At 44.0% G+C, this 26,672-nt stretch overlaps 1 protein-coding gene across 4 annotated transcripts in view; it reads right to left on the bottom strand.

Annotated features, from left to right (window-relative positions):
- Nucleotides 1–5,142: 5,142 nt before the first annotated feature.
- The window catches only part of LOC121579069 (low-density lipoprotein receptor-related protein 4-like), a 198,032-nt gene continuing 176,502 nt past the window's right edge, over nt 5,143–26,672 (bottom strand). The window contains exons 15-39 of one of the 4 annotated variants that reach the window (XM_045208803.1): nt 26,484–26,660; nt 26,196–26,321; nt 25,730–25,938; nt 25,292–25,373; nt 25,007–25,112; nt 24,558–24,759; nt 24,200–24,389; nt 23,635–23,766; nt 22,733–22,873; nt 21,037–21,123; nt 20,457–20,628; nt 19,951–20,113; nt 19,566–19,791; nt 18,735–19,038; nt 17,177–17,395; nt 16,866–17,000; nt 15,639–15,747; nt 15,188–15,380; nt 10,593–10,706; nt 10,345–10,456; nt 10,077–10,141; nt 9,773–9,860; nt 9,148–9,289; nt 8,630–8,692; nt 6,852–6,937 (exon numbers count right to left, since the gene is read on the bottom strand). In XM_045208803.1, coding sequence (XP_045064738.1) covers nt 8,651–8,692; nt 9,148–9,289; nt 9,773–9,860; nt 10,077–10,141; nt 10,345–10,456; nt 10,593–10,706; nt 15,188–15,380; nt 15,639–15,747; nt 16,866–17,000; nt 17,177–17,395; nt 18,735–19,038; nt 19,566–19,791; nt 19,951–20,113; nt 20,457–20,628; nt 21,037–21,123; nt 22,733–22,873; nt 23,635–23,766; nt 24,200–24,389; nt 24,558–24,759; nt 25,007–25,112; nt 25,292–25,373; nt 25,730–25,938; nt 26,196–26,321; nt 26,484–26,660 — 3,536 coding nt within the window. In that variant the 3' untranslated portion in view covers nt 6,852–6,937; nt 8,630–8,650. Of the gene's footprint in view, nt 6,938–8,629; nt 8,693–9,147; nt 9,290–9,772; nt 9,861–10,076; nt 10,142–10,344; nt 10,457–10,592; nt 10,707–15,187; nt 15,381–15,638; nt 15,748–16,865; nt 17,001–17,176; nt 17,396–18,734; nt 19,039–19,565; nt 19,792–19,950; nt 20,114–20,456; nt 20,629–21,036; nt 21,124–22,732; nt 22,874–23,634; nt 23,767–24,199; nt 24,390–24,557; nt 24,760–25,006; nt 25,113–25,291; nt 25,374–25,729; nt 25,939–26,195; nt 26,322–26,483; nt 26,661–26,672 lie in introns of those variants that run through there. The other 3 variants (XM_045208784.1, XM_041893335.2, XM_045208811.1) reach the window with 3 other exon arrangements.

Here is a 26,672-nt window from a genome sequence, read left to right as displayed (position 1 = left end):
CGAATACTAATTGAGTGTATGTAAACTTCAGACCCACTGGGAATGTGATGAAAGAAATAAAAGCTGAAATAAATCACTCTACTATTATTCTGACATTTCACATTCTTAAAATTAAGTGGTTATCCTAACTGACCTAAGACAGGGAATTTTTACTAGGATTAAATGTCAGGAATTGTGAAAAACTGAGTTTAAATGTATTTGGCTAAGGTGTATGTAAACTTCCGACTTCAACTGTATACACACTGCTCAAAAAATAAAGGGAACACTTAAACAACACAATGTAACTCCAAGTCAATCACACTTCTGTGAAATCAAACTGTCCAATTAGGAAGCAACACTGATTGACAATAAATGTCACATTCTGTTGTGCAAATGGAATAGACAACAGGTGGAAATTATAGGCAATTAGCAAGACACCCCCAATAAAGAAGTGGTTCTGCAGGTGGTGACCACAGACCACTTCTCAGTTCCTATGCTTCCTGGCTGATGTTTTGGTCACTTTTGAATGCTGGCGGTGCTTTCACTCTAGTGGTAGCATGAGACGGAGTCTACAACCCACACAAGTGGCTCAGGTAGTGCAGCTCATCCAGGATGGCACATCAATGCGAGCTGTGGCAAGAAGGTTTGCTGTGTCTGTCAGCGTAGTGTCCAGAGCATGGAGGCGCTACCAGGAGACAGGTCAAAAAAAGTATTTGATCCCCTGCTGATTTTGTACGTTTCAGAAAAACGCATGTCAAAAATGTTATAAATTTATTAGCATTTTAATGAGGGAAATAAGTATTTGACACCCTCTCAATCAGAAAGATTTCTGGCTTCCAGGTGTCTTTTATACAGGTAACGAGCTGAGATTAGGCGCACACTCTTAAAGGGAGTGCTCCTAATCTCCGTTTGTTACCTGTATAAAATACACCTGTCCACAGAAGCAATCAATCAATCAGATTCTAAATGCTCCACCATGGCCAAGACCAAAGAGCTCTCCAAGGATGTCAGGGACAAGATTGTATACCTACACAAGGCTGGAATGGGCTACAAGACCATCGCCAAGCAGCTTGGTGAGAAGGTGACAACAGTTGGTGCGATTATTCGCAAATGGAAGAAACACAAAATAACTGTCAATCTCCCTCGGCCTGGGGCTCCATGCAAGAACTCACCTCATGGAGTTGTAATGATCATGAGAACGGTGAGGAATAAGCCCAGAACTACATGGGAGGATCTTGTCAATGATCTCAAGGCAGCCGGGACCATAGTCACCAAGAAAACAATTGGTTAAAAAAAAAAAATAAAAAATGTAACACACTACGCCGTGAAGGACTGAAATCCTGCAGCACCTGCAAGGTCCCCCAGCTGAAGAAAGCACATATACAGGGCCGTCTGAAGTTTGCCAATGAACATCTGAATGATTCAGAGGAGAACTGGGTGAAAGTGTTGTGGTCAGATGAGACCAAAATCGAGCTCTTTGGCATCAACTCAACTCGCGGTGTTTGGAGAAGGAGGAATGCTGCCTATGACCCCAAGAACACCATCCCCACCGTCAAACATGGAGGTGGAAACATTATGCTTTGGGGGTGTTTTTCTGCTAAGGGGACAGGACAACTTCACCACATCAAAGGGACGATGGACGGGGCCATGTACCGTCAAACCTTGGGTGAGAACCTCCTTCCCTCAGCCAGGACATTGAAAATGGGTCGTGGATGGGTATTCCAGCATGACAATGACCCAAAACACACGGCCAAGGCAACAAAGGAGTGGCTCAAGAAGAGGCACATTAAGGTCCTGGAGTGGCCTAGCCAGTCTCCAAACCTTAATCCCATAGAAAATCTGTGGAGGGAGCTGAAGGTTCGAGTTGCCAAACGTCAGCCTCGAAACCTTAATGACTTGGAGGAGATCTGCAAAGAGGAGTGGGACAAAATCCCTCCTGAGATGTGTGCAAACCTGGTGGCCAACTACAAGAAACGTCTGACATGCGTTTTTCTGGACTTATTTGTTGTTATTCTGTCTCTCACTGTTCAAATAAACCTACCATTAAAATTATAGACTGATCATGTCTTTGTCAGTGGGCAAACGTACAAAATACGCAGGGGATCAAATGCTTTTTTTCCTCACTGTACATGTTTGTTTTGGGCTTCTTCCCTGTCGTTTTTCATGACGTACCTTGTGTTGGTTGGAGTAAATAAAACCCCAAATACGTATTCCTGCGCCTGTCTTCAAATCATTATACAACGTGACCTATCCTAATGTTAGAAAGTAGAATATAAACTAGATATAGGCTACTATGGGTGGGGTAGGCTAAATAATTACAACCGAATAGGCGTAAAGAACTGTCAATGACTAATCATATCAATGGATGGAATCAGTGAATGAATGGCTTCAGCAACAGATGAGGCCTAATTAGACAAAATAACAATTAAGTCGTTTAAACGACAGTGTTCTTTTTTTCCTTGGCCTTCAGGGCTTCCGTAAGATCTGCAGAGAGGAAGATCCATTGCTTCAAACTTGTGAGACAAAAAAAAGTCACATTTCCATTCAAATGCAAATGCAGTTTTATATTAAAAGATAGCAAAGGGATAATTCACTATATCACACAACACAGCTTGTTAGTACTGCAGGTACTATTCATATTTACACATTAAGTGACAACCAAACAAAGAAATCATAAATATCTCTTTTAGTTAACTTTACAACAGTTATATGTGACCAATATTTCTTAACATAAAACAGCATTATTAAATAAATGTCAGCAACCCTATCATTTACAATGTTTGGAAACACAGTGGTTAAATAATCCAGCAAAACAAAATGTTCTTCTCCAGTGAGTAATATTAATACAAGTCAAAACAATCATGAAATCCCTTTTGTACAAAATCCCTTTGTACAAAATCAACACAATATCTTTGACAATTTGTCTGCTTAAAATGCATGGTCAAATCTGTACAGTTTAGCAACCTTCGCTGAGTGGGTGGGATTCTGTGTGTTAGCATAGTTAATGATTGAAGCGTTGGTCAGATTGATGCATCTGTGATCCAACCATCAGAGACCTCAGGTAAAGTAGCTGCCAAGACCTTCTTTCATTGGCATCAGTGCTGTGGAATTCCCGTCTAGCAGCAAATCAGCATGTTGCTGAACTTGTTGAAGTTACTTCAAGATATATGGTTTGAGAACTCAAACTGATATCTGTCCAGAGCAACGCTCCAATGCCCACCCTCTGCATTTCCATGACAGATAGAACAGTACAAAACAATGTTAATCTAAGGGCTAGATTCAATCCATAACGCTGAAGATCCGCAATACAGCACGATTTAAATTTAAAGGCAATGTGCCCAAGTTCGCGGAGACTGCATTCAGGGTAAACGCTGCATATGTCGGCTCAATTGGAAATTACCTTTACATTTCAATTGCGCTAGAATGTGGCTCTTCAGCGATACGGATTGAATCTAGGCCTTAATGTAATATATATTGTTTTTACTTAAATAATATGAATGGTTCCTTAAGTTGTCAGTGGTATATTTTTTGTCTAAGGTAACACCTCTGTGATTTATGGTTCATGGTAATCTCATATACTGTACAGCGCATTCAGAAAGTATTCAGACCCCTTTACTTTTTCCACATTTTGTTACATTACAGCCTTATTCTAAAATAGATTAGTTTTTTCCCCTCATCAATCTACACACAATACCCCATAATGACAACACAAAAAAAGGTTTTTAGAAATGTTTGAAAATATATATATAAAATAAAAATTGGAAATATCACATTTACATAAGTATTCAGACCCTTTACTCAGTACTTTGTTGAATAACCTTTGGCAGCGATTACAGCCTAGAGTCTTCTTGGGTATGACGCTACAAGCCTGGCACACTTGTATTTGGGGAGTTTCTCCCATTCTTCTCTGCAGATCCTCTCAAGCTCTGTCAGGTTGGATGGGGAGCGTTGCTGCACAGCTATTTTCAGGTCTCTCCAGAGATGTTCGATCGGGTTCAAATCCGGGCTCTGGCTGGGCCACTCAAGGACATTCAGATACTTGTCCCGAAGCCACTCCTGCGTTGTCTTGGCTGTGTGCTTAGGGTTGTTGTCCTGTTGGAAGGTGAACCTTCACCCCAGTCTGAGGTCCTGAGTGCTCTGGAGCAGGTTTTCATCAAGGATCTCTCTGTACTTTGCTCCGTTCATCTTTCCTTCGATCCTGACTAATATCCCAGTCCCTGCCGCTGAAAAACATCCCCACAGCATGATGCTGCCACCACCATGCTTCACCGTAGGGATGGTGCCAGGTTTCCTCCAGACGTGACGCTTGGCATTCAGGCCAAAGAGTTCAACCTTGGTTTCATCAGATCAGAGAATCTTGTTTCTCATGGTCTGAGAGTCTTTAGGTGCCTTTTGGCAAACTCCAACATGTGCCATATACTGAGGAGTGGCTTCCGTCTGGCCACTCTACCATAAAGACCTGATTGGTGGAGTGCTGCAGAGATGGTTGTCCTTCTGGAAGGTTCTCCCATCTCCACAGAGGAACTCTAGGGCTCTGTCAGAGTGACCATCGGGTTCTTGGTCACCTCCCCGACCAAGGCCCTTCTCCCCCAATTGCTCAGTTTGGCCAGGCGGCCAACTCTAGGAAGAGTCTTGGTGGTTCCAAACTTCTTCCATTTAAGAATGATGGAGGCCACTGTGTTCTTGGGCATCTTCAATGCTGCAGAAATTGTTTGGTACCCTTCTTCAGATCTGTGCCTCGACACAATCTTGTCTCGGAGCTCTACAGACAATTTCTCCGACCTCATAGCTCGGTTTTTGCTCTGACATGTACTGTCAACTTTGGGACCATATATAGACAGGTGTGTGCCTTTCCAAATCATGTCCAATCAATTGAATTTACCACAGTTGGACTCCAATCAAGTTGTAGAAACATCTCAAGGATGATCAATGTAAACGGGATGCACCTGAGCTCAATTTCGAGTCACATTGCAAAGGGTCTGAATACTTATGTAAATAAGGTATCTGTTTTTTATTTTTAATAAATGTGCAAAAATTACTAAAAACCTGCTTTCACTTATGGGGTATTGTGTGTAGATTGATGAGGTAAAACAAGTGTTTAATCCATTTTAGAATAAGGCTGTAACGTTTAATTTTTTTGGGGAAAAAGTCAAGGAGTCTGAATACTTTCCAAATGCACTGTATGTGTTTGATATTTCACAAAGGGCAACCTTGTCAAATGACATAATACACTGAAGCCTATTCTATTGTCTAGACTAGAACAGTGGACACTAAGTGCACAGTGCTTTACAGGTTCAGAGATGACAGATATCTTCTTTAATCAGAACAGCTAAAAGAATACCAAGCACATTTTACAACCTCCAGGAAATATAAAACTGAGGAAAGAAAAAAATGAAAATAATGTTTGGCACTTATACTTCATCGAGACTGCTATTCCCCGAGGACCAGAAATGGTTTACTTGCAGTTTACTTTAGATGTTATAAAATGAATGGATTTCAACGATTGCTAATGCAGTTTCCAGTACCAGTATAAAGAACCAGTTTCCAGTACCAGTCTAGAGTACCCATTTTCAGTACCAATCTAGAGTACCAGTTTCCAGTACCAGTCTAGAGTACCCATTTTCAGTACCAGTTTAGAGTACCAGTTTCCAGTACCAGTCTAGAGTACCAGTTAAGAGAGACCAGATAGATAAGTCCATGGTTGGATTTAGAAGAGTAGATATACAATGCGAAACATATGTCTGAAACAGATTGTCCCATTCCTGTGCTCTCCCATAGGTAACTGTCTGTCTGTCCGTCCTTTACGTGGCACATATCCCATACAATTTTCTTCTAGTGTAGATGTAGACGTAGCGAAGCTCCACCCTTTGGCACTGTCATAAATACAGTTCTACACAACACTCTCACCATTCTCTAAAATCAGCTAAAACCCACTCAAAGAACAAAGTTCATAAATACAGTTCATAAGGACATGGTATATGATGAGTGGCATATAGAGGTGAGAGCAGTTTGTTACATAGTCTCCTGCGGGAGTATATCGTTTTTAGCTTTGCCAAAAAGTTCACAAAAAATGCAATGTTATACACAACTAAGCGGCCCTCACCTTGAGGGGTTGAATTCTTTAAAAAGGCTCCAGATGTCATTTCATTCTCTTTTTATCATTTCCTTTCTCTTTTTTTTTTGCTTTCTTTTTCCAGCATGTTTGTAAATTGTCATTCAGTCTGTTGCCTGAAGAGGGTAGCAGTGAGTCAGTCTGCAGTTGTGAGAGGGTAGTGGTGAGAGTGCCGATGTGTGTCCGTGTGTGTAGGACGAAGTCCAGCGGGCGGAGGAGATGCCAGGTTTGTATGCATGCATAAATGTTTGTGTGTAGCATGAAGTATGTATGTGGCTTTAGTGTTTGTATGTACCACCTATCTGTGTGAGTGTCAGTTTGTGTATGACTCACTGTGGCCTGAAGCGTAAGTACGTACCGTTTACATATGAGTACTGTATGTATGTGTATATTGTATACAGGTGTGTGTGTGTGTGTGTGTATATAAGGGTGTGTAGTTGAAGGGGTCAGGAGGACTAAGGGGGAAGAGTAGGAGTAGGGAGGCAGTGAATCGAGAGGCCTCCCTTACACCTCGCTCTCCGTGGAGGGTTTGCGCACGGGGGTCCAGCCGGTGTCGGGCAGGCTGTGTTGGGGGTGTCGTTGGGGTGTGGCTGTGGCGGGGGTCAGCGTGTTTATGGACGAGCACTCCGACGTCTCCTCTTGGAGCAGCTGCTCCGTCTCGCCGTCGTCCAGCGAGGCGCTGCTGGCCTGCAGGGACACAGTGTCCGTGCGCATGCACGTGTGCAGACCGCCCCGCGACGGCTTCAGCTGCTTCAGGTCCTCCCAGTACAGCTCCTCGCTGGAGAGGAGACACACGCCCTCCACGATGCGGATCTTCTCCTTGGTGTAGCCGCTGTCCCCGCCCCCCTGAGGAAGTAGGAAGGAGAAAGAAGACACAGTAGAAGGGTTAGCTATGTTAGCCTAGCGCACGACGTAGACATCACCCATAATCACAGATCTAGGGTCAGATGATCATATCCCCAAAAGCATCTGAGGGGATGAAGAATATCTGACCCTGCATAAGTAGTTAGTAGAAAACTAAACCTGTATCAGTGGTTAGACAGCAGCCATTTTGGAATAACTCATCAGAAAACTACTACAAACACTCCAGAGCAGGATGTTGTTGTAAATCTCTACCCATGCACAGTGGTAGTTTGCTTTTCAGTGAGATGTCCTCAAAACTGTCACTAGGCCACTCAGGAACATTCAATGTTGTCTAGGTAAGCAACTCCAGTGTATATTTGGCCTTGTGTTTTAGGTTATTGTCCTGCTGAATGGTGAATTTGTCTCCCAGTGTCTGTTGGAAAGCAGACTAAACCAGGTTTTCCTCAAGGATTTTGCCTGAGCTTAGCTCTATTCCGTTTATTTATATCCTAAAAAACTCCCTTGCCAATGACAAGCATATCCATAACATGATGCAGCCACAACCATGCTTGAAAATATGAAGAGTGGTACTAAATGACGTGTTGTGTTAGATTTGCCCCAAACATAACACTTTGTATTTAGGACATTAAGTTAATTCCGTAGCCAATTTTTTTTGCAGTATTACTTTAGTACCTTGTTGCAAACAGGATGCATGTTTTGGAATCTTTTTATTCTGAACAGGCTTTCTTTTCACTCTGTCATTTAGGTTAGTATTGTGGAGTAACTACAATGTTGTTGACCCATCCTCAGTTTTCTCCAATCACAGCCATTAACCCTAACCCTGAGCGGTTTCCTTCCTCTACGGCAACTGAGTTAGGAAGGTCGCCCAAGTGACTGGGTGTATTCATACAACATCCAAAGTGTAATTAATAACTTTACCATGCTCAAAGGGATATTCAATGTCTGCTATTTTTTTTACCCATCTACCAATAGGTTCCTTTCTTTTTGAACCATTTGAAAACCTCCCTGGTCTTTGTGGTTGAATCTGTGTTTGAAATTCACTGCTCGACTGAGGGACCTTACAGGTAATTAATTGTATGTGTGGGGTACAGAGATGAGGTAGTCATTCAAAAATTATGTTAAACACTATCATTGCATCATTTCACTATCAGTGAATCCATGCAACTTATTATGTGACTTAAGTAAAATTTTACTTCTGAACTTATTTAGACTTGCAGAAAAAAAAGAAGGAGTTGAATACTTATTGACATTTCAGCATTTTATTTTAAATTAATTTGTAAAAATGTAGAAGTACATATTCCGCTGACATTATGGGGTATTGTGTGTAGGCCAGTGACACACAATCTCATTTTAATCCATTTTAAATTCAGGCTGTAACACAACAAATGTGGAAAAAGTCAAGGGGTGTAACTACTTTCTGAAGGCACTGTACGTCTCTACATTTGTTAAATAATTAGTTAAGTCAGTCATCAGAAACAGAAAGAGTCAGTTGTCATGTATGACCAAGCAGAGGAACAATAGTAGAGAGAGAGAGAGCATGTACACATGCAAGGTGAAGGTGGGGACGAGAGAGAGAGAGAGAGAGATACAAAGGCGTGAGAGATACAGGAGGAGTGAAAGAGAGAGTGATAGGTTGATTGATTGGAGGGATTCCCCCATGCAGTGTGTGACTACCTCTCCGCAGGACAAAACAGGTCAAAAGAATAGAGGAGAGAGGCTGTTGTAAGGATGAGAGAGCTGCAGTGAAGGCGAGGGGGAAGAGAAGAAAGGAGAGATGAGTGGAGGGGTCGATCACCTCTTCATGTTTGGTTATAATTAAACTACTGTAAAGCAATCTATCTAAAGCATAGGAGATAGAGACAAACATTGAAAACTGGTATTTGTCTCAATGGTTACTTCCAGCTATACCATTTGAAACCCTTCGGTCACAATAGGCATACAGAAACCCAATGGATTCACATCAAATGTATCCGTTCCTCTATTAAACATGAGTTACTTTCTTATTCTCATTATAAGAGAATAACATACATTTCCATTTCCCCTTCAAATCGTGATTTCACCTTCAATTCACTTTTATGCTTTAGTCCCTCCAGAAAAATAACTGCTGCAAATGCTGCACATGCAAAAATGCTTCGCTAGATTAGAACACCGTCGACATTTTCTTACAATACTAAATAGGCCTGGATAGTTACCTCTTTCTTATATCGTAGCTGGTTGTAAATAGCCGGCTTCTGAGAGGTCTCGATCTTGACCTCTTGCGTTGACGTCCTGTATGAGGGGTTACTGTAGGTCAGGTTGCTCACCCCGGGGTCAGCAAACTTGGACTTTTTGTGTCTGAGGAAAGAAAGATGGGAAAACACATCGTCCACACAGTCCACTGGTTAAAACTGTCCATGGGGTGGCTATCTAGGTTAGCTCCCACAACAGACAAATGTCACAGGTCTAACGTAGCTTCCTCTCTGTTTGTTCTTTATCTGCACTGACATGAAACGATAAGTTACCTGACAGTAACATCGGCGAAATCTATTGGTGCTCAATTTGTTTTCACCTAATCACTTATTTCAGATCTGGGCAGATAAAGGGATGGAGAATAGACATATAGACATATTTATTTTATTACTAGCACTGACTTTGCTGGTGACTGCTTAATCGAGGAACATTTTACTTACTATGACTGATGTGGTTGTCTCACCTAGCTACTTTAAGATGAATGTACTAACTGTAAATTGATCTAGATTAGAGCCATCTAGATAAATGACTCAAATGTAAATGTCAAATGAGAGGAATTTTGAGTATTTAGAGAGGACTTGGTCTTACCTGTAAATAATGAATGCAGTGATGAGTATCAGGATGGCAAGAATGGTCAACGCTCCTCCAATCACATAGCTGATATGAAGCCCCTCCCCTGGGAAAGAAGTGTTGCAGATGAACATCAACCAATGAGTGGATTCCACTGCTATGACATCTAAACAATTAGATGTAGCCTCTAAATCAACACTGTACATTTGAAAGTGATGATGATAGTAATGATGACGCAAAGTGTGATAAAGACGCTACGAAGGGTAATAATCATGATAATGATGATGATTATGATGATGAAGCTGACTGATCTTTATCTTACCGTGAGGAGCCGTCACCACGTTGCTCTGTAAGCAGCCCTCCACACTCAGGATCTTGTCTGTGCAGCTACAAAACAGGATGTAAAAAATAGAACATGAACCATCAAACTGAGCCTATACTTTCTCACAAACTGAAGATATAAAGGTAAATATAAAAGTGATACAAGGTATTTAGTCAATATTCATATCAGACAGCACTCATTATGTATAAATAGGATCCCTTCAAGTCATGGTCGATGAGGTAAAATGTCAGGCCTGTAGTTGACATACTTGACCAGTGGGGGTCCTTGCTGAGACGTGTCTGTGGGGGCTTTGGGGATCTTGTTGGGGGCTGGGGTGCTGGTGGTCTCTCTGTCTGGTGAGGTGGGCACATAACCTGAGACTAAACAGAGGAACAATGATTAGTGTTTTAAAGATACATAAACAGATCACACACAAAGCTGGAATGTTGTTTATCAAAATAAGTTGTTTCTTACATACATGCACACACGCACGCAAGTACACACACACACACTCACTGGTGGAGCAGGGCCTGCTGTCTGGTTCATCAGGGCAGGCGCACACAAAGCTGTTTGTCTTAGCGAAGCAGAGATGAGTACATCCTCCATTATTCACCCCACAGTGGTTAGAGCCTGCAGGGAAGAGAAAATGCTTACTTTAACCTGTTAAACTCTGACGCCCTCTTGTGGCATTTTCACAACGGCGTACATCAAATCAAATCACATTTTATTGGTCACATACACATATTTAGCAGATGTTATTGCGGGTGTAGCGAAATGCTTGTGTTCCTAGCTCCAACAGTGCAGTAGTATCTAACAATTCAACAATTCACAACAATACACAAATCTAAAAGTAAAATAAATATATAAATATTAGGACGAGCAATGTCGGAGTGGCAATGACTAAATACAGTAGAATAGAATACAGTATCTACAAATGAGATGAGTAAAGCAGTATGTAAACATTTTTAAAGTGACTTGTGTTCCATTATTAAAGTGGCCAGTGATTCCATGGCTATGTATATAGGGCAGCGGTCTCTAAGGTGCAAGGTTGAGTAACCGGGTGGTAGCCAGCTAGTGATGGCTATTTAACAGTCTGATGGCCTTGAGATAGAAGCTGTTTTTCAATCTCTTGGTCCCAGCTTTGATGGACCTGTACTGACCTCGCCTTCTGGATGATAGCGGGGTGAACAGTCAGTAGCTTGGGTGGTTGATGTCCTTGATGATCTTTTTGGCCTTCCTGTGACATTGGGTGCTGTAGGTGTCCTTGAGGGCAGGCAGTGTGCCTCCAGTGATGTATTGGGCAGACCGCACCACCCTCTGGAGAGCCCTGCGGTTACGGGCGGTGAAGTTGCTGTACCAGGCGGTGATACAGCCCGACAGGATGCTCTCAATTTTGCATCTGTAAAAGTTTCTGAGGGTCTTAGGGGCCAGGACTAATTTCTTCAGCCTCCAGAGGTTGCAGAGGCGCTGTTGCGCCTTCTTCACCACACTGTCTGTTTGGGTGGACCATTTCAGATTGTCAGTGATGTGTACGAGGAACTTGAAGCTTTCCACCTTCTCATTTTACATTACATTTTAGTCATTTAGCAGACGCTCTTATCCAGAGCGACTTACAGTTAGTGAATACATATTTTTTTTAACTGGCCCCCCGTGGGAATTGAACCCACAACCCTGGCGTTGCAAACGCCATGCTCTATCAACTGAGCTACATCCCTGCCGGCCATTCCCTCCCCTACCCTGGACGACACTGGGCCAATTGTGCGCCGCCCATGAGTCTCCCGGTCGCGGCCGGCTGCGACAGAGCCTGGATTCGAACCAGGATCTCTAGTGGCACAGTTAGCACTGCGCCACTCAGGAGTTCTCCACTGCGGTCCCGTCGATCTGGAGAGGGGCGTGCTCCCTCTGCTGTTTCCTGAAGTCCACGTTCAGCTCCTTCATTTTGTTGACATTGAGGGAGATGTTATTTTCCTGGCACCACTCTGCCAGGGCTCTCACCTCCTCTCTGTAGGCTGACTCGTCATTGTTGGTAATCAGTCCTACTACTGTTGTGTCATCCGCAAACTTGATGATTGAGTTGGAGGCGTGCGTGGCCACACAGTCATGGGTGAACAGGGAGTACAGGAAGGGGCTGAGCACGCCCCCTTGTGGGGCCCCTGTGTTGAGGATCAGCGAAGTGGAGGTGTTGTTTCCTTCCTTCACTACCTGGGGGCGGCCCGTCAGGAAGTCCAGGATCTAGTTGCACAGGGCGGGGTTCAGACCCAGGGCCCCGAGTTTAATGATGAGCTTGGAGGGTACTATGGTGATGAAGGCTGACATAGGTATTCCTCTTGTCCAGATGGGATAGGGCAGTGTGATGGCTATTGCATCGTCTGTGGATCTATTGGGACGGTAAGCAAATTGAAGTGGGTCTAGGTTGTCAGGTAAGATAGAGGTGATATGATCCTTAACTAGCCTCTCAAAGCACTTCATGATGACAGAAGTGAGTGCTACGGGGCGATAATCATTTAGTTCAGTTACCTTTGCTTTCTTGGGTTCAGGAACAATGTTTGACATATTGAAGCAAGTGGGGATAGCAGACTGGGATAGGGAGAGATTGAATATGTCCGTAAACACTCCAGCCAGCTGGTCTGCGCATGCTTTGAGGAGACGGCTAGGGATGCCATCTGGGCCGGTAGCCTTGAGAAAGTTAACCCGCTTAAATGTCTTACTCACGTCGGCCACGGAGAACGAGAGCCCACAGTCTTTGGGAGCGGGCCGCGTCGGTGGCACTGTGTTATCCTCAAAGCGGGCGAAGAAGGTGTTTAGCTTGTCTGGGACCAAGACGTTGGTGTCCGCGACGTGGCTAGTTTTCCCTTTGTAATCTGTGATTGTCTGTAGACCCTGCCACATATTTCTTGTGTCTGAGCCATTGAATTGCGACTCCACTTTGTCTCTGTACTGACGTTTTGCCTGTTTGATTGCCTTACGGAGGGAATAACTACACTGTTTGTATTCAACCATATTCCCAGTCACCTTGCCATGCTTAAATGCGGTGGTTCGCACTTTCAGTTTTGCGCGAATGCTGCCATCTATCCACCGTTTCTGGTTTGGGTAGGTTTTAATAGTCACCATGGGAACATCATCTCCTATACACTTCCTGATGAACTCAAGTCATCGTGTCCGTGTAAACGTCAATGTTATTCTCAGAGGCTACCCGGAACATATCCCAGTCCGCGTGATCAAAACAATCTTGAAGCATGGATTCCGATTGGTCAGACCAGCGTTGAATAGACCTTAGCACGGGTACTTCTTGTTTGAGTTTCTGCCTATAGGAAGGGATGAGCAAAATGGAGTCGTGATCTGATTTGCCGAAGGGAGGGCTGGGGGCCTTGTAGGCATCTCAAAAAGGCGAGTAGCAGTGGTCTAGGGTTATTCTTAAGCAAGTACTACAATCAATGGCTGCTTGAACTTCGGTAGCATTTTCCTCAAATTTGCTTTGTTAAAATCCCCAGCTACAATAAATGCGGCCTCAGGATATTTGGTTTCCAGTTTGCATAAAGTCCAGTGTAGTTCCTTGAGGGCCATCGTGGTATTGGCTTGAGGGGGAATATACAGTTGCTCCGGCTGTGACTAACATATATTTTATGCTTCATGAAAGACATTTAGATTTCAACAAATACATGCTTAGTACTATTAGAAATAGTCAGCAACAACGTGACTATTACAGAGCCAGAGCAACTGCAGGTAAAGGGAAGTAAAATTGTCAGTACATTTTAAGAGAAAAATAGTTTTGAAAGTCTAGGTTTGAAATAAAATATACCACTAATAACTGTTCCAAAAGGATTTAAAAAAACAAGTCAGATATTTTACCTAATGGTGGCGCTATAAACATGCACAACTTCCCATAGGGCTTGTGCAACTCCTCCATTTTTCGACGTACAGGAATAACATACATATGTGAAGAAAACTGACGTTGCTACCTTTCCACTAATGTAATTAGATTTCCTGTCTGATTCCCAGTTCGTCCGCTAAATAGCAGCTGAAGATCACGAGGTCTCCTGGCCACTTGAAACCAGATGTGTCTGGTTGGGCAATGAGCTCAGTGTCAAAACTGGACAGATTTTGACGCCTGACATCTTAAAATGACCCTAGCGATTGGGGCTTTCAAGTTATTATTTTTTTAATAACACACAGATAGGTGAGGAAACGTCAAACTTATTTTCCCATTCAATTACCCCATAGTAAATGAGTCAGATATAGCAATGGTACATACTGGAGGATACATGCAAGGTAATGAATTGAGAAAGAAATGCATTGCAATATGATCACCAGGGTGTACATTTGACATTTACATTTGACATTTTCGTCATTTAGCAGACGATCTTATCCAGATTTAGCAGACACTCTTATCCAGAGCGACTTACATCTAGTGCATTCATCTTAAGACAGCTAGGTGGGGCGTTGGGGGAGGGGGGGCATGCTTAGGACATTGCCAGCAGTAAGATTTGAGGTTGATTTCCAAAAAGACAATTGCTGTAGCTTTTGAATGGTATGTAATTTTGTATTTTTTTACCGTAATTGACGGGATGGATACCCCTTTAGCTGAACGGCCATTGTTTAGCAAGGTTTACTCAACAGATGAAGAAGAGTTTGTAGAGATTCACAATACAATGTTGAACACTTTTACTGTTGTTGAGTAAAAAACTATGTTTACCTCAGCTCTAAACAATGCATGAATTACATAACACACACTGTAAATACCATCCTTGAGTGTGACCACCAGTATAAGGTGAAAGCTTAAATTAAAAAATTTAAAAACATCCCAGAAATGCCTCGTTACCACTAAGTCACTGTGGCGACACCACAATGGGGGTTGAAGGTAGAAGCTGGCTCTAATCATCTAGGATCAGATTACCCTCAATCCTAACCTTCGCCATAAGAAGATGAACAAATACTTGAACCGGTATCAGTAGTTAGGGGCAACTTACCGCTCGCTCAAGGGTAAAGTTCCCCCTTCGGTACAGATCTAGGATCAGCTTCCCCTACCCAATCCTAACCTTAACCATTAGTCGGGAAAATGCTAAAATGACCCAAGATCAGTGTCTAGGGGCAACTTCACCCTGCTCCCTTACCGCTCTGCCTCTGTGGTGAGACTACGATGATGTCCATGAGACCCTCCACGTTGGCCAGGACCGTCTCCTTGCTGCGGCCAGTGTGTTTGTCCACACGCTGGATGGACTTAGTCTGCCAGTCCGTCCAGTAGATCCAACGGTCTTGCTGCGAGAGTCGGGAGAAAGGGGTTAGAGGGGAGGACACCGGCTTCAACTGGGGGAACAAGGTAGAGAAAAAGAGGAGAGAAAGAAACACAGACAAGGAGGAAGAGAGAGAGGGAGGAAGAAAATGAAGGTCAGAGATGAAGGGAAGTAGAATGGTTCAGTTTTATGGTTCAGTATGAGTGGAGGAGGAGGGAGAGCAAGTGAGGCAGTGAACAAACAAGTGAGTGGAGGAGGAGTGAGAGAGAAAGTGAGTGGACGTGGCAGCCAGGGGGAGGAGTCAGGTGGTTGATTGACAGCTGGGGGGTACCTGTGTGAGGGCGAAGGGGTGGGACACAGGGCTGATGAGGATTTGACGGAGCTTTCCGTTTAGGTCGGAACTCTCAATGCGGTCCAGGTGAGCATCCACCCAGAAGATCCTACACACACACACACACGGAGGAGTTAAACACACACATTCATAGTACATTTACATTTTAGTCATTTAGCAGATGCTCTTATCCAGAGCGACTTACAGTTAGTGAATAAATATATATATATATATATATTTTTTTTTTACTGGCCCCCCGTGGGAAACGAACCCACAACCCTGGCGTTGCAAACGCCATGCTCTATCAACTGAGCTACATCCCTGCCGGCCATTCCCTCCCCTACCCTGGACGACGCTGGGCCAATTGTGCGCCGCCCATGAGTCTCCCGGTCGCGGCCGGCTGCGACAGAGCCTGGATTCGAACCAGGATATCTAGTGGCACAGTTAGCACTGCGATGCAGTGCCTTAGACCACTGCGCCACGCAGGAGTACATATAGTAGTACAGTACATATACATACTAGGCAAAAATACTTGCAAGAGATATTAGACAGAGATGAGAGGGATTTAACAGGAATTGACATCAAAGCTATCCTATTAAGAGGCCAGAAAACTCCTGTACTGTACTATGATTAACTACACAAAACAGAATGCTCTGCAGAAAATAATTCGATTTTGTTAGTTCCTAATATTTTCAGTCTTTCTCTCCCTCTTTCCCGGTCTCTGGCTGTCACACTCTCCCTTCCACTCCCTCTGCAGGTTTACATTTATCGGGATGAGTCTTGTCCCGGAGGCAGAACTGAGCAATTTCTGCTAGATGGGCCAGCTGCAAAGTCAAAATTGGCTATATTGTAAAATTCATGAAAACAAAACTTTGCTTTTTGGTCTTAATTTAAAGTTAATTGAAGGGTTAAGCATTAGGGTTAGCAGTGTGGTTAAGGTTAGAGTTAAGGCTAGGCAGCTAGTGACGAAAAACACTAACCTGCGCTCTCACTCTCTCTCTCCCTCCCTACCATTCCCTCTCACTCCTTTATCTCTGTCTGTCATTCCCTTATTCCCTCCCTCTCTCCCTCCCTATCAATCCCTCTCTCTCTCCTGTATCTCTGTCTGTCATTCCCTTATTCCCTCCCTCCCTACCACTCCCTCCCTCTCTTGTATCTCTGTCTGCCATTCCCTTATTCCCTCCCTGTCTCCATCCCCCTCCCTTCCTCCCGCTCTCTCTTTCTAACCTGCGTGTGTCGTAGTCCAGTGTGAGTCCGTTGGGCCAGCCCAGGTCTGTGTTAATCAGAACTTTACGGTCTGATCCGTCTAGGTGTGCCCGCTCGATCTTAGCAATGTGACCCCAGTCTGTCCAGAACAGGTACCTAGGGAGACCAATGAAACAATAACAACCCAGTTCCCACATCCCGCCCCCCACACATACACAAACACGCATATATAAACACCCACAAAACCAATCTCTTCCACTACACCCTTCCACCCTCTTCCCTCAACCTTAACGCTTTCCCCCCTCTATCCCTCCTCCTCTCCCCTCTCTCACCCTTTGCTGGGAAACACAGCGATGGCCCTGGGTTCATCCAGGCTGTTGTTGACTAGTACTTTGCGGCTGGTCCCGTCCAGTCGGGCCACCTCGATGGTGTTGCGACCTGTGTCCGTCCAGTACATATTCCTGGTCACCCAGTCCACAGCCAGACCATCAGTGGTTTTCAGACCCTGGCTTATCACTGTCTCCATCCCTGTACCATCTAGGTTGGCCCGTCTGAACAGCACAGGAGAAGTTAAGTCAATCAATCAATTAATCAATCAACAAATCAATAAATTATATCAATTATTAAATCAAATCTTATTGGTACAGTGCCTTTCTATTGCTCAAATACATTAATTGCAAAGAGTTAAAACCCCAAATAGTACGAAAAAGTGACAGTGACAAGTGAGTGAGAGTGTATGTATTGTGTGTGTATACACTGAGTGTACAATCATTAGGAACACCTGCTCTTTACATGACATAGACTGACCAGGTGAATCCAGTTGAAAGCTATGATCCCTTACTGATGTCACCTGTTAAATCCACTTCAAATCAGGGGAGGACACAGGTTAAAGATGGATTTTTAAGCCTTGAGACAATTGAAACATGGATTGTGTATGTGTGCCATTCAGATGGTGAATGAGCAAGACAAAAGATGTAAGTGCCTTTGAACGGGATATGGTAGTAGGTGCCAGGCACACCAGTTTGAGTGTGTCAAGAACTGCAACACTGCTGGGTTTTTCACGCTCAGTTTCCCGTGTGTATCAAGAATGGCCCACCACCCAAAGGACATCCAGCCAACGGCAGGCCAGTGGTTGAAAACAGGTCATTGATGAGAGAGGACAAAGGAGGCTGACACGAATTGACGGACAACAGTTAGTCAACTGACAGTCCAGTACAACATTTGTCCCCAAAGACCCATAAAATAATGCACAACTCGTCGTACCTTGACATGAATGGGGTATGGCAGCCGATGACCTTACAGTTCCACTTCTTTCAGCAAAAAACAATAAACTGCGGTTACAGTGGGCTAAGGAACGAAATCACTGGAAACTGGAGAATTGGAAAAACATTGCCTGGTCTGATGAATCCCGGTTCCTGCTATTTCACGGTGATGGGAGGACTAGGGTATGGAGAAAACCACATGAGTACATGCATCCATCATGTTGCGTGTCAACATTGCAGGCTGGTGGTGGTGTGATGGTGTGGGGTGTGTTTTCATGGCACACATTGGGTCCCTTGATAAAAGTGGAGTTACGTTTGAATGCCACAGGATATCTGAACATCATTGCCAATCAGGTGCATCCCTTCATGGCAGCAGTGTATCCATCTGCAAATTGATTTTTTTCAGCTGGATAATGCCCCATGCCACAAGGCTAGGATTGTCCAGGAATGGTTCCACAAACATCAGTGAATTCAGTGTGGAACGCTTTTGACACCTTGTAGAGTCCATGCCCCAACGAATTGAGGCTGTTCTGAGGGCAAAAGGGGGTGCAACTCAATATTAGGAAGGTGTTCCTAATGTTTTGTACACTCAGTGTATATTGTGTGTGAGTGTGTCTTTTTAGCATACCTGATAACATCGAGGCTGACATCGGTGTAGTACAGCTTCCCGTCCACACTGTCGTAGTCCAGTGAGATGACGTTGTGCAGCTCGGGCACGGGCACATGAACGTCCGTGTGGTCATTTGTGTCCAGGGAGATGCGTCGCACGCTGACCCGGTTGGAGAAGAGCAGGTAGGTCTCGGGGGAGTCGTCACATGACCTGGCGTCCCCCTTGAGGAGGATGCCAGTGGGACAGGCACAGGAAGTACCGTTGGGTCGGGGCAGACACAGGTGGCTACAGCCCCCGTTCCTTCTACCACACTTATTGAAACCTGGAGAGGGGGAGGGAGGGGTGTGGGGGAGAGAGAGAGAGAGAGGGAGAGATGGTGTGTAAGAGAGAGAGAGAAAGAAGCAAACCAAGTCAGACTTTTGTTGCAGGTACACAAATAGGGGTAGCAACAGTATATTTACGGGTTTCATTACATTCCCATTACATACATGCAACTGATTCCATTGAAAGTGAAGTGAGAGAGGGAAGACAAACAATAAATAGAAAATACAGGGGACAAAGGGAGGACAGCAAACGGGTAAGTGCAACGCAATTCCAAACACACACCAACCAAACAACCTTCCCAGATTATTTGCAGTCGTGTGATTTTCTAAAACTAAATGATGAGAAGTAAGGTCACTCCCATAGAATTCTATGGTCACTCCCACTAAGGCCAACTTTGAATCGTTGATGTACCAGGCTTTTATGCGACGTGCACAATAGCCTGGGGACGAGGTTAAACCAACGCAAACCCCTACCCACACCTTCCTCTCTGCTGTTCCGAGGCCAGTGTGCCATTGGTACACTCACCCAGTGGCTTCTCTCTATCCACAGCCTGTATGTCCATGAGCCCAGGTAGGTTGCTGCGTACGGTGATGGTGTTGGCGCCGGTGGTTTTGTCAGCCCGCTGGATGCTGCGGCTCTGCCAGTCGGTCCAGTAGATGTGTGGTCCTAGTAGGGTCAGACCGTATGGGTGCTGGACCGGGGATACCAGGGTATGGCGGTTCAGCCCGTTCAGGTCTGCCGCCTCGATGCGCTACGGGAGGGTAAAACTTTGTTAATTCACTGACTCAGAATTGTCATTTCAGTGGCAAAATGCTTTTGCTATGGTGTGTCCTACTTTAAACATGACCCAGCTGTGGTAGAGCTAGGCTGGAACAAAAGCCTGCACAGCTTTTCGGACGGGGCGACTGACCTCTGTGTGCGCGTCGGCCCACAGTAGCTGTGAGCCGGCACTGTCGATGGCCAGTCCATTAGGCCAGCCTAGGTTGTTACTGATCAGAACCAAACGGTCAGAGCCATCCATCGATGACCGCTCCAGTTTAGCATGCTCCCCCCAATCTGTCCAGTACATATACCTGGAGGAGAGAGAGAGAGAGAGAGAGAAATTAGCAAGTCGTTAGCGACTGACAAAGTAGGGCTAACTATTGCCCAATCTAGGCTGTTTAGAAAGTAAATTGCTGGGGTGTAATTCACGATGGGTCAACTTTTATTGCCCTGCAACAAAAATATCTAAATACCTAAAAAACACAGGAACCAACTCTCTCACAGGAACTAACTAACAGTCTGCATATGATTATTCAGTAAATTGATAGTAAAAATTACACTTTAATATAAAAACAAGTGCAAAATCAGAACCTGGAGCTAAACACACTGTGCACAGCGAATCTTAATTGACTGACAGCCAAAATAACTCCTTACCCCATCTCGTGGTAGAGGGCGATGGCTCGCGGGCTGTCCAGGTTCTGCCAGATCAGAACCTTCCTCATGGAGCCGTCCAGGTTGGCCACCTCGATCCGGTTCGTTCCGGTGTCAGTCCAGTAGATCTTTCGGCCCACCGCATCCACCGCCAGACCATCAGTGGTCATCAGACCTGGAGAACAAGAGAAAGAGAGAGGAAGGAAGGAAGGAAGGAAGGAAGATAAAGAAAGAAAGAAAGAAAGAAAGAAAGAAAGAAAGAAAGAAAGAAAGAAAGAAAGAAAGAAAGAAAGAAAGAAAGAAAGAAAGAAAGAAAGAAAAAGGAAGTGTGGAAGAAAGGAAGTGCGAAGGAGATACAGTTAGGGAGAAGAGAGAGGATTAGAGGAAGTGAGAGAGAAAGGAGAGATAAGAAGTATAGAAGTTGAAATATTTCTGTGCTACAGGTCATTTGTTTTACAATATAGATTACTATTCCTCTGTAATACAGCAGAAAGACAAAAAAGACACTAGCCTAGTACTATCTGTAATATGATTCAGATATGTTTTCCTTTATGAAATAAAGCTGATTGTTTATTTCCCTCACCTGTAGCGATGATATCCTCATGAGCCGTCCCATTGATGTTAGCTCTACTCACCTTCTTCAATGTGCTGTCTGACCAGTACACTTTACCTGCAGGGGGCAGTAGACACACACTCATCAAGGTTACAAAGACATACTGTTAGTCACTGTTTACTGTTAGTACGTGCAAATGGAACAGCGTGTGCACATCAGTGGAGGCTCCTCAGAGGAGGAAGGGGAGGACCATCCTCAATGAATTTCATAAAAATTTAAATAGTGAAACATAAAAAAGTTATGCTTTATAGATAAAACTATACTAACTATATTCACATCACCAAATAATTAATTAAAACACACTGTTTTGCAATGAAGGTCTACAGTCACCTCAAAAGCACTCTCTGGGGTAGTACCATTGACTTCAATACAAAACCTAGGAGGCTCATGGTTCTTACCCCCTTCCATAGACTTACACAGTAATTATGACAACTTCCGGAGGACGCCCACCAACCTATCAGAGCTCTTGCAGCATAAACCGGCATGTTGTCCACCCAATCAAAGAATCAGAGAACAAATACATTTCTTCAAAAATGAAGGAGAAGCAAGAGAGAGAGAGAGAGAGCGAGCTAGCTATATTTTGTTGTATTTCTTTCACTTTCACTTACTTAGCTAATTAATGCTATCCAGCACTGGAACTCTTCCAAGTCAAGATAATCTTTTGGTTTAACTGCTAAACTGCTTGCTGTACATTGTACTGCATGATTGTAGCGGGTTTACTAATGCGTTAGTTTTAGTAGCTATGTTGACTATGACATTAGCTAATATGGTGACAACGATGTAGAACTGTGTGTAGCGGTTAGCGGTTATGGTATGAAGGTTTGGCTTGAAAAGTTTTTTTTGCCTGGTCACAGACAGCTGTTGTGTTGTGCAATGAAGTCCACAAGCGAAGGGAAAGGAGAGAGGAGGACAGCGTAAATGCGAGAAGGAATTATACAATGAGCAAAGTGATCATGCTGTTTGTATGTGGCTGCTATGAAAGTGACCTGTGGGTGGGTGATCAGGGGTGTACTCATTCCACCGGTTCTGTTGAAAAACATTTCTTAAGAGGAAGAAAACGGAACGGGGATAAACATACCTGAATTTTTCCAATAGAAACTCTCGTTTGCAACTGCTGAACTAATGATTACACCCTAGATCAGCTAGATGTAGGGAAAAGTGTGCAAGGCAGTATTGAATGCGTCATTCACTGTATGTCACCTTGATTACTAAAACATTTCTCTCAACCTGTGCACGTACGTGGTAAACGTTCATTCGTAGGATAGGTTGAAGAAACCTCATGATGGTTATTGGGAAAAATGTTGTATCATGTAGTAGCCTAAACCTATCGATGTTACATTGAGCTGGGTGAATGAAATATGAATGACAGTCATCCAATATCCTGTAATATAAATAAGGCCATGCTCATTGAAAAAATATTAAATGGCACTGACCACCACTTGTGCACATTCAGATCAAAAAGAAAAAATGACACTGTTTTCTCAAAGGACACTGATGATGAAGCCTTTCGGGCGAAACATCTCGTCTGAAAGATGGAATACATATATATATATATATTTTTTTACTGCAAAAACTAAGTGCAGACCTTCCTCATTTTCCTGTTCATACCACACTGAGATCACAGAAAAGCTGAAACACACGCACAGACGCACACACACACACACACCCTCTTTGGGGTCCACCCCGATGGCGATGGTGTTTTTCATGGATCCGTTGACAGCCAGCACCACATCAGCAAAGTATGGGATATCCAGAGAGACCATTCTGATATCGGTCCGCCGTGCAAAGATAAGGAAACTACTCATCCCTACAACCAAGAGACACAACACTGTCAGTTGAACTAAGCTTATGAGGCATTTGTAAGTGATATACTTTAAGAATCAATGGGCTGTAAATACTGATTCACAGCTTGGGCCTTGACGGTGCAGGTAGTAATTAAAGGAATGTCAGCAGTAACGTTTTCAAGATAGAGCACTTACAGTACAAAGCAAAGCGTGTGATGATAATGCAAAACACATTATCATCACACTTTTAGATTTTTACTGAAAGTGCTCCATCTTGAAAACTTTACTGCTGACATGCACGCTTGTTGGGACCATATCAACAGCGGACTAATTAACAAAATACTAAACTATGTTGTTTTTTTCTCTCCTTTAAATCATGGATGAGACAATATTTTGTTATATCAATTAACCATTGTTATCAATCTATTTGTGGTATCTTGGAAGACATAGTTTATTTACACACATCAATATCTCTGTATCTCTGTGCTAAGGTGATGAGATATATGATATAGTGTTGTTTTTGTTGTTGTTTTTTTAACCGTTATTCTACCAGATAGTCATACTGAGACCAAGGTCTCTTTTACAGAAGAACCCTGAATTTCAGAAAATACAAAATGCAAGCAGAAACAGAACAAGGTCATAAAACATAAACACATACATCAGTAATAAGGTCCTAAATCAGGTGTCTAAATTGCCCCAGAGGCACCAAAACATCCAATGTACCATGGGGTTGTTGTACAATGGGTGCTGGTAATATAATAATATGACATTGTTGCTATGCTACCGTGTGTGCAGGTCTTTCCGTCCAGCTGAAGGTTGATGCCAGTAGGACAGGTACAGCTGGAGCATTTAGGGGGTGGGGCCAACAGACACAGGTGACTGCAGCCCCCATTATTCACCGCACAGGGGGTCCGCACTAGAGAGAGAGAGGGACAGAGGGGGGAGAGAGCGCAATATAAAATTATTCAACATGTAAATGTAAGATGATAGTATATGTTGCCCACTCACAAACTATTGCAACAATGACATCTATTTCTCACTCATTTAACAGTTGAGAGTTTAAAAATGATCTCAAACACAATTTAACCGGGCGCTCTAGACTAGAGCCTCCATGAGGTCTGTGCAGCAGGCTGAACGTTTGACATCCCTACTCTGATAAGTGCTGCTTTAGCCTGGTATGAGCCCCAGGTGCTTTTTTCCCTCTGAACCACATATCTAGGATCAGTTTACCTGGCCCCTAATCCCCCTAGTGACAGGGAGGGACACTGGACCTGGTGTTGGGGGTGGGGGTCTAGTATCCTGTCACAAAATACTCAGAGGGCCAACAGGTCACACACACGCACACACACCTGTGGTGCGGTAGCGGTGGAACATGTGAATATCCATGAGGTTCTCCAGGTTCTCGGCGAGTGTCTGTCGTCCCAGGCCAGTCATTTTGTTGGCACTCTGGATGCTCTTGGACTGCCAGTCCGTCCAATAGAGCTTCTCCTCATGCAGAGTCAGCCCAAAGGGGTGGGGTAACTGACTGCCAATCAACACCTGGACACCAATGGAGGGGAGGGGGGCGGGGAATAAAAATATAAATATTAGCCAGTAGTCTGATTTACAGAGAAAAAGTCTCACTTGATTAAATACCCATCCAACAAACAAAAATATATTGAAAATAAGCTAAACCTTTAAAATACTATCCCTTCAAGACCACCTCACCTGTCTGTCTGAGCCGTCAAAGTTGCCAAACTCGATGGTCTTCATCCCGGCGTCGGCCCAGTACAGGCGCTGTGTTTGGTAGTCAATTGCCAGTCCGTTAGGCCACGTCAGGTTGGAAGAGATGATGACGATACGGCTGGATGCGTCCATCCCTGCCTGCTCTATCTTAGGACTCACACCCCAGTCTGTCCAGTACATGTATCTATGGTACACAGGGAAAATCATGCATCAGTAAACTGTACATGTATGTGGTATGCAAAAGTCATCTGTATACTGTATGTTCAGATTAGGTGTCTGTGGTAAACAACAAAATCCATGCAGCGCTAACTTTTTAGTATTTTACCAACTTATTGGACTGCTGGAAAAAAAGGTGTGTTTACACGCTACTCTGTAAACTATTGTCAGAGGTGTCATTGACATCTGACATTGACCCTTGACCTCTGACTCACCCTCCAATTGGGTCAACCACGATGTCCCTGGGTCGGTCCAGATTCTCCCAGATCAGGACAGTACGCATGCTCCCGTCTGCATTAGATACTTCGATACGATCTGTACCTGATCTCACACACACACGCACACAATTCATTATGGTTCGTACAACAAATGACTCAATAAAGACTAGTCAATAAAGACTTCCTGGTAGTCTATAGCTGACATGATACACAAACTGAAGTATGTACCACTACCCTATAGTAATTTAAATCTAGAACACTGGTACAGTTAAGGATTCTTACCTGCGTCGGTCCAGTAGAGTTTGTTGGTCACCCAGTCAATAGCCAGACCGGCTGGACTTTCCAGACTGGTGTCCACCACCACCTGACACACACAATAACAACTCATTAAAATACAGTACAGTAACTTCAATGAAATACTCCCCCATTGCAACAAGGTCAAACAGCTGTGAAATTAACTGTGATACCAAACTCTCATCAATAGGTGGCGATATTTGGTTAAAAGTAAAGTGCAAGAGACTTTTATCAATACTCTGATCTCATCAAAACATCAACCACTATAACACTAAACTGTTTTCTTCTTTATAACTAGCTATTTTACTTGTAATGATCTTGATGGGTGGTTGTCTCATCTACTTTAGTTGAATGCACCATCCATTGTACAGTAAGTGGCTCTGGATAGGAGCATCTGCTAAGAAAGTAATATGGGGCAGAACTGACCTCCTGCTTGGAGCCGTCCCATTGGGCCCGGTTGATGGAGTCGGTGGTGACGTCCGTCCAATAGATTAAGCCCTCCTCAGCGTGCCAGTCCAGTGCCACGGCGTTGCGTATGTCAGCCAGTGGGATGACATCATCCGACATGTCCTCGGTGTCAAAGCTGATTCGTCGGATGTCCGTCCTTCGGGCAAAAAGCAGGAACTTGTCAAGACCTGATCAAAGACCAAAGGTCTTCTGTCAGTGCTCTACATTTAACAACGGGGTCATCACAACACACACACACAACACAACAACATGGACTAACTGGATTGAACATTTATTAGCAAACATTTTAGATTATATTTAGAATAAAGTAATGACTAAATTAACACAAAAAGATTTACAACTCTAAATCATCACATTCAAATGTCAACAAATATTCTGTTATTCTACCTAGAGTGTGTTCTTGTAGGCCAGTAAGTATACTCACTCAGGGCACAGTTATGCTGGTCCACTTTCTTGAAGCCCGTGGGGCAGTGGCAGGTATAGGTCTTGTTGCCAGGGAGACAGAGGTGGCTGCAGCCCCCGTTGTTGGTCCCACATCGGTTACGCCCACCTGAAGAAGAGAGGAGGGGAGAGAGGTTAGAAGCACTGAGTGAGTGAGTGACTGAGTGAGTGTGCAGGTGTGTTACTGACTAACAGAGTGCATCTGTGGGTGGTGTGTGTGTGTGTGTGTGTGTGTGTGTGTGTGTGTGTGTGTGTGTGTGTTCTGACTGACCTGCGGGCTGTCTCTGCGGGTGCAGTGTATGTATATCCATGGGGAAGTGCAGCTTGTTTCTGATGATCTCCTGGTTCTTGCCCGTGAACTTGTTGGCACTATTGATGCTCTTGGTGTGCCAGTCTGTCCAGTACAGGCTATCCTCAAATACCGTGATGGCAAATGGATGGGGCAAGCCTGGATGGAGAG

This window comes from Coregonus clupeaformis, chromosome 3 (genome assembly GCF_020615455.1).
Source record: "Coregonus clupeaformis isolate EN_2021a chromosome 3, ASM2061545v1, whole genome shotgun sequence".
Lineage (NCBI taxonomy): Eukaryota > Metazoa > Chordata > Actinopteri > Salmoniformes > Salmonidae > Coregonus > Coregonus clupeaformis.
This window is presented reverse-complemented; position numbering and strand designations above follow the sequence as displayed.